The 8377-nt window shown below is 31.0% G+C and overlaps 1 protein-coding gene across 5 annotated transcripts in view; it reads left to right on the top strand.

Annotated features, from left to right (window-relative positions):
• Nucleotides 1-8377, top strand: part of LOC106880698 (zinc finger protein 629) — a 411919-nt gene that overhangs the window by 71581 nt on the left and 331961 nt on the right. For all 5 annotated transcript variants that reach the window (XM_052971298.1, XM_052971293.1, XM_052971297.1 and 2 more), the window contains exon 2: nucleotides 6648-6715. In XM_052971298.1, coding sequence (XP_052827258.1) covers nucleotides 6677-6715 — 39 coding nt within the window. In that variant the 5' untranslated portion in view covers nucleotides 6648-6676. The remainder of the gene's footprint in view (nucleotides 1-6647; nucleotides 6716-8377) is intronic.

The following is an 8377-nucleotide window of genomic DNA, read 5'->3' as shown; positions in this document are numbered from 1 at the left end:
ACACACTTGTATATGCCTTTGTTAATTGATAAATAACAAACAAGTAGGAAAATGGTGCTAGAACGAAAAGAATACAAATGAATTATTGCTTACAAGGAAAGCAAAGTTTTCATTAAATGAACTTCAAAAAAATTACTTTGAATTTTTTATTTGCAGTGTGTAAAGTATATTTCTTAAGTATCTACTAATGAGAGTAAATAGATTATATTTTTTTATAAATTCATCAATGATATATAACAATTGAACTCGATTGGAAGATCAATAACACATTTCTATATTATGTATAGCTCTGCTTAAATTGTAAATAGAACTGTTTTAACTTAAAACACCCACAACTAATCTTACCTGATAATTTGGTTTCTCTGCTGATTGTTCGCTAACTGGTAGTTAAACAACAAAATATATAAAAACATTTGAACTAAAAATAGTTTTATTAGTCCCCTAGATTTAGCCCCAGAAAACCCTCGACTACACACTAATCATTCAACTTGAATCTTTTTATCTATGAAATATAATTATTAATATATATTATGAATGTTTTTTCCTCAACTTATTGGCTAAATTCAAAGCAAATGTTCCAATTTGTTCTGAAATATTTCTTAAAAACCATCTTTCACAGACACTCACACACACTCACACGTGTATATGTGTGCGTGTGCGTATGTGTGTTTCTTATGTCCTATCCTACTACCAACTATTTGTAGTTGCACACGTATGCACACTAGTGAAACACCATAATTTCCTAACAGTTCCTAATTCTCTGTCAAACTACTAAGTTTGAAATAATACAGAGCTATTTCCTCAATCTATATATTAGATCAAAGAAATGTGTTTGTCTGTTATCTAGCCAAGTTCAAAACTATTGCTGTTTGACTTGCATCTAAAAATAAATAGGAATATAGATGAATAATCAAATATCATCATCATCCTCATCATCATTTAATGTCCGTTTTTCATGCTATATATATATATATATATATATATATATATATATATATATATGTATGTATATGTATATGTATAAAATAAAAAATATATACTTGGAGTTACTAATGGATACTGTCTCAATTAAACAATACCAATAATTCCTGTCACTGTTTATTGAAAATTTCTTTTTTTACTTTTCCTGAATAAGGACTTTTCTCTCCACAGAATATTAAACACCCAATTTAGAAAGTATTGTTTTTATTCTTGTTTATAATATTGGGAAATTTAGCTGGATAATTAATTTTTTTTCAGAGCTAAATTGTTTTATATTGACTTCCTTTTATAGCGAAAAAAAAAAAAGCATTAAATTCCACCACCCCACCATAATCAAAAAGAAAAGAAAAAAGAACTGTTATACTGTCAATGATTTCAATTCTAAACATGTACAAAATTGGTTTCCGTATTTTACCTTGATGATTAAAACTTATTTCTTTAACTTGTGTGAAAAATGTAATATATAATAATTAGCTGCTTGATTGAACACTTAGCCCTCTAGCTAATGCAACTGAAGTCTTATTAAATGCTTACTATCATTAAAGGTAAATCTGGAAAAGGTAAAGGTTTATTAAGAGGAGAAATTCTTTGATAATTTTTACCTTAAAGCTATTTTTCCTTTAGTGAGAAGGAATACAGATATCATCAGAGTTCAGAGATTTTTGTTACTATCCTTGTAATTTATACCTGGATGGTTTGCTTTGATCTTCTTATCAGTCCAGACACACATACCTCATGAGACTGTGATCAGGTCATTCTATTTTATCCATTTTCATGTGGATGCGTTGGTGCAATCAGAAAGAATATGGCAAGTTGTTTCAGTGTACAGATTGTGTAGTTTGCTGCACCAGAGGTTTTTGAGCCATTGTTGGCATTCATTTTGGCCTCCTACTCCACTGTCAAACCTTGTGAGCTATTGACTCTGGAGTGGTTTTTCTCACCATTTTCCCCATGATTATATTTTGGAATTCTTTATTGATCGTTCTAATTTTTAAAGCTTTTATTTCAGTGTAGTTGGCTTTTAGTTTGTACTTTATTATTATTATTACCTCCGCCTTAGTGTTTGATTGATCGTGAACAAGGATGGATTCAGATGAAACTTTCAGGGATGTTTGGCAGAGGTTTCTTCTTATTAATTTTAGAAAAGGTGGAGGTATTGTTTTCAGTCGTGGCTGTTTGTTTGTTTGTTTGTCTGTCCATGGACAAGATATCTCAAGAACCACTGGATGGATTTAGATGAAACTTTCAGGGATGTTTGGCTCTGTGACTGGCATGAACTGTTTAGATTTTGGGATCAATCTGGTACCGGACAAAGATTCTGGACTATTTTTCCTGTTTTTTTACTTAATTTGTGAGAACGGTCTGGTTCATTTTTAGTATTTTCATTTGTGAGACCAGTCGAGTTTATTTCAGATATTCTTATTTTAAAAATCATCTCTGGCTAATCGTTGAGAGGACGTTGGTGTTGCCTTGGTGGAGGTTTGCACTCTCTGAGTGCTATTCTTATCATTATTACTAAGTAGCGTGGCAAGCTGTCAGGATCATTACCACACTGGACAAGATGCTTAGCGTTTCTTCAGGACTTACTTTATGAGTTCAGTTTCCACTGAGGTCGACTTTGCCTTCCAAACTTTTTTTGGTGGTGGTGGTGGTGGTGGTGGCAGTGGTGGTGGGGAGGATGAAATAAATACAAGTTGAGTACTGGGGTTGCTGTTATTGACTAACCTCCTCTCACGAAAATTTCAGGCCCTGTGCCTATAGTAGAAAGGGCAAGCTGGCAAAATTGTTACTTCATCAGACAAAATGCTTTTTATACATTGCTACGACATCTACCCACAGATATTCCTGGTTCCACTAACCTCACTTACTTCTTCCCACCTCATGTCTTGAGGGTGCACCCAAACACCTCATTACTACTTTTATCTCTTCCTAGTCCCTGCTACATTGTGGAAGTGCATGGCTTACTGGTTAGGGTGCTGGACTCATGATCGTAAGACTGTGGTTACAATTCCTGGACTGGGTGACACATTATGTTTTTGAGCATAACACTTCATTTTGTGTTGCTCCAATTCACTCAGTTGGCAAAAATCAGCAAACCTGTAACGGACTGGTGTCCCACCTTGGTGGGGAATTTATATGCCATGGAAACCTCAAAACCTGCCCTTATGAGCCAGTATGACTCGAGGAGGTGACGTTTGATTTTACCTTACTCACTACATTACCCTCAGGCTCTTTTAAAAAATGTGAGTAATCATTTAGCTCATTTACAGCAACAAATCTGTTCTACTGTGGCCCCTTTGCACATACTTTAACTCCCCATCTAGCAAAAGTCCTTCTTTTTGGAGTTCATAATGTTACAAACTCCATGGTGACCTCACTCGTGTTTGTAGCACAAGTGAAGTACCCAGTACACACTGTAAAGTGGCTGACATTAGAAAAGGCATCTAGCCGTAGAAACCATGCCAGACTAGACAGTGGGGTACATTGCAGTCTTTGAACCTGTTGTATCCTGTCAAGCCATCCAACCTATTTCAACATGGAACAAGAATGTTAAATGATTGGGTAGGCATGTGTGTGTATGCTCATACACATATATAGGTACATGTATTAAGAAGTTTGCTTCTAGCCGTATGGTTCAAAGAACCTTAGGAAAGTGCCTTTTACTATGGGATCATATTTGGAGGGTAGAAACTGTGCAGCAGCCTACCTTGTTTGTATCGTGCATTTGTGTTTGTGTTGCATTTACACTGGTCTCAATACTAGTGTTGTATTCCTTTATGTTTTGTACCTTAGCACTTCACGGTACTCCTTTTCAGCTATGTGTACTGGAGAAAAATCTGAAATGAAGTACCATGTTCAAGGACAAAATGTATTTCTCAGTCCTAGATCTGAACTTATGACTTTTGGCCTAATAGTCTTGAGTCCAACACTGTAACAGCTAGATCATGTGCCTTCACATTGTGTTCATAGTGTTAATGTGTAATGTAACTTAAATATGTTCAATAGTAATGAAGTATAAATAATTAAAAGAAATAATTATGTTTTATATACATTTTAAGATGTTTTTAACCAGAAAATAACTTTCATTAACGATATTTTATAAAATTCTCTTTTGTTTTTTATTTGGTATTTTTATTTCAAATAATTAGACTAAACAACTTTTTGTGATTCAATGTTTTTACATATACTAATCTAATTTAAAGTGAAAGATAAGTTTTTGAGAAATTTGATTTAAATAGCTGCTATAAATTTTTAATAATGTAATACATATTTTAAGAAAATTGAATTTTGTAATTCTAGTTGTGCCAGGCTAATATCTAGACATTGATATTTCATTCTGATTCTACTTTGAATTAAATGTGTTTCAAATAAAAGCAATCAAATAAATGAAAATGAATTTTGAAAAGACAGTACACTGATATTAGAATGGTTAGAGGTTTGCTCATAAACATCATCATTATCATCACCACTATCGTCATCATCATTTAACGTCCATTTTGCACTCTGGCATGGGTTGGAGCATTGACAGGAGCTGGCAAGCCAGAAGACTATACCAAGCTCTACTGTCTGCTTTGACATAGTTTCTATGGCTGGATTTTCTTCCTAATGCCAACCATTTTATAGAGTGTATTGGTGCTTTTTATGTGGCACCAGCACTAGTGAGGTCACTATGTAACTTGCAAGACATGATCCCTGAACTGAGTAGGAAGTCATATTGAAAGATGGGGATTTGTGCAAGGTGATAAACGGTTAGAGAAAGATAGAAGGACAGGAACTGCTGTCTTGTTGTAAGGAAAAAAAAATGTTTATTGTAATCCAGATGATTGTGCTAACTTTTGCATCACAAAGACTAGGTATGTCCTTACCCTCAATCTAGGGCTCAAAAATTTTCAGATCTGAAAATTCTGATAAATTATGTGTAAAAATATAGCATGAAATGACCTTTGTACAGCCAAAAGTCAAGTTTCCAAATATTGGAGACTCTGCGGAAGATACCTGTGCCACACAAATGACACCCATACTGGTGGCACATAAAAGCACCCACTACACTCTTGGAGTGGTTGGCATTAGGATGGGCATCCATTTGTAGAGACCATGTCAGATCAGACTGGCATCTGGTGCAGCCTTCCAGCTTGCCAGCCCCAGTCAAGCCATCCAAACAGTTTGACTGGTGCTGGCATCATTTATTTTAATGTTGATGATGATGATGATTTGATTTGTCTTGTATGTATTATCACTACTTCTGCTGGTGGTACTACTACAGGTTGGCAACAGAGAGAGCACCCAGTTGCAAAAGACTGTTACAGCAAAACTATTGGGCATGGAAAAGCAGGTGTGAAATGCTAATGATGATGAACTTAAGGATTTCTTAAATATAGTTTTAATCAATTGTTGTCTTAAATTAAGAATTTAAATTCAAGGTGTTCCATTTCCTTTTTGTTGTCAAATGTGTTTTTTTATTTTTGCTTTTGTTGCTTTTTTTATTTTGGTTTTGAAGTATTTATTTGTAAGTCATGAAATAGACTAATTAACCACACTTCAATTTTTTTTTTCTTCTTTAATACAACCTTTCAATTTGTAAAATGATTTGGTTATTTTTAATTATCATTTATTTTAATGTTGGTGCCATGTCCAAAAAAAGAAAAACAAGGTCCTCTTTATTTTTTCCTTAGCTTTCCATTTATCTTTCATTGTGCTTCTTTTCTTAACTCGACTCATATATGTAAAAGATTGTGCCCAAAGATTTAATCAAATGTAGTACTGAGTTAATAAACCCATAGACAATTGACCATTTTGCTGCAAAATGAAGGGGAATATATTCTATTCAATAATTATTTATTTAATAATTCAGGAATTTTTATCATTTATCTTTTTGGATATATTTTCGTTATAATATTAAATCCCTATCACAAATTACTACTATGTTTTTATTAATTAGATACTGTAGAAAGAAAAAACTGTGTACAATGCCAATTCTTATTAAACAAAAAAGAAATTCTTTCAGAATTACAAAAAATCTAAGATGTATTAGTTTCCTTTAGAGTTTTGAAGAATTTCAGTTATTTATAAACATGTTTGGATTGGAATGCTTTCTAGTTCTTTCCTGATTAAATTTTTCCTGCAAATTTTATAAGTTTAAAATTAATGGTAAATTTTATAAATACTTCATCAGTATAAGAAGGCTTCTTACAAAAACATTTGTAAAATATATGATAGATTGAAATTTGTAACAAAACAAAAAAAAAACTCTTATTCAGTAGTTTGAACATAGAACTGAAGTCACTTGGTTTAAATTGTTTTATATTCTCATTAAATTTTCATATAATATTATTCTTAATTTGAATTTTTTATTATTAGAGAAGTCAAACACAGCAGCACTCTTAAATTAAGACATTTTTTTTTTTGCAAAGCAATGAAATAAAATATATAGGTAATTAGCTATAGGATTGTAGATTTTTCAATATTTTTCTATTTTAAAAACTTTGTATTTTAATCTAATTTAAATTAATTTCGCAAATTTTATATTCTTCTTGAAATAAAAATTAACTTGATGCTATTTTTGGTTTCCTATAATATACAAAACTTATTTCTCTTCCCACTTTATTCCTCCAATATAAGATCCCTTTAGTGTGTTCTGTACTTATATATTACCTTTGTTTTTCTAGATTGCTCAAAGCTTGTCAGCAATGCATGGATGAATATTCTAATGGCATGGAAGAAAAGTTGCCTGCAGGTATGTGATAAAAAGAAACATATATAATCTACCAAGTTTCAAAAAAACAAAACAAAAAAAATTCTATACAACCTAATCTCGATAGCTAGTATAAATCTTTATTATATCAAACATAAAGAAAATGACTTTAGAATTCAATAGAAAATTGAAAGAAATCAGAGCAATATCTAATATTTGCTGTAATTTAAGTTGTTTAAATATTTAAATTAGAATTCTCAATTCTCTAGCTCTGTCTTTTCATAGTGTCATGTGTAGTTAACAATTATACAAAAGAAATCAAGAAAATAAATCATTTTATTCCAGTGTAAAAGAGCAAAAAATGTTAGATGAATATTTGTGATAATGTTGTATTGCAAATATATGTTTTCTATGCTGATGCATTCAGTAAGGTTAATTACATATTTGAATAATCTGAAAAATTAAATGATTTACAAAGAATTACTATATTTTTTCAATGTCAAACCTGTCTTATCATGTATACTCTTTTAATGGTTCCAGACAACAGGCTGTGGCCTTGAATCTCTGTTGGAGGTTTTTTCTTTTTGTTTTCCTTTTTCAGCTCTAACAGTTTTATTTGTGAAGATATTTCTAAAAGTCACCTTCATACAATAGATATTATGTAAATTATTGTATCAATATTGCATAATCTGTAGGAAAATATCTATGAAAGTAATTCCATTTTTTTGTTTTCTTTTAACCCACTTCAAATAACATTTGAGTTGGACAATGCTTACAATTAATTTTCTCTTTGATTCAAATCTGAAGATATATTTATTATCTATCTTGTTTTGGTGGTTACAATTTTGTTATGTTTTTGAGCTTCTTGGTCATTCTTTCATTTGCTTTTCTCCCACCAATGCCAGTGAGGAAAACCAGATGTCAAAATTATTATAAGTTTGATAATGATAATAATTGAATAATCTGAGCAAACTGGTCAAAATATGTCCCAACAAGATATAAATGTCCTCACAATTGAATAAGTATCTAGTATACAGTCATTAATATTGATTGCTACTAGTAAAAAGACTGAAACATAGAGATGGAATCACATTTAAATAATTTTGCCAATATTTGTACAGTTTATTTCTGATGCTTTGTGATAATCATTGACTCTACTTTTATACTATTACTGAAAATGTTATTGGTGATGATGAAAATTCTTTGGATATTTTATAATTAAAATTCCGTTGTTTGAATTTGAATGTTTATAATTTAATTATAAAATATGACTTTGAAAAAAAAAATCATATGTATACATAAATATCTGATATATTTGACAGTTCTGTTTAGTATGTTTTTAGAAATACAGAATTTTAATGTATACCATGTTGTATTACATTTTATTTTGATTATTAATCTGTTGGATTAAGTAAGAACTGATATAGATTTAGGATGAAATGAATCTAAGGAACATTTCATTAAAATGAGGACTAAAAATAGAAAACCCATAAAGCCTTGCTTTTATTTTTTTTTTTTGCATTAAAGCTATTATCATAATTTCTTTCTAAAACACAATTGAATCCAATTATTCATCTTTTTAATTATTTTTAAGGTTTTCAGATTTATCTATCAGATGTTAAAGTATACAAGGAACTATTTCAGAATAAATATTTATTTTCTCTCTCTCTCTCTCTCTCTCTCTCTTTCTCTCTCTCTCTCTCT

Source organism: Octopus bimaculoides, chromosome 10 (assembly GCF_001194135.2).
Source record: "Octopus bimaculoides isolate UCB-OBI-ISO-001 chromosome 10, ASM119413v2, whole genome shotgun sequence".
NCBI lineage: Eukaryota > Metazoa > Mollusca > Cephalopoda > Octopoda > Octopodidae > Octopus > Octopus bimaculoides.
The sequence above is the reverse complement of the archived record's forward strand: the minus strand, read 5'-3'. Positions and strand labels throughout refer to the sequence as shown.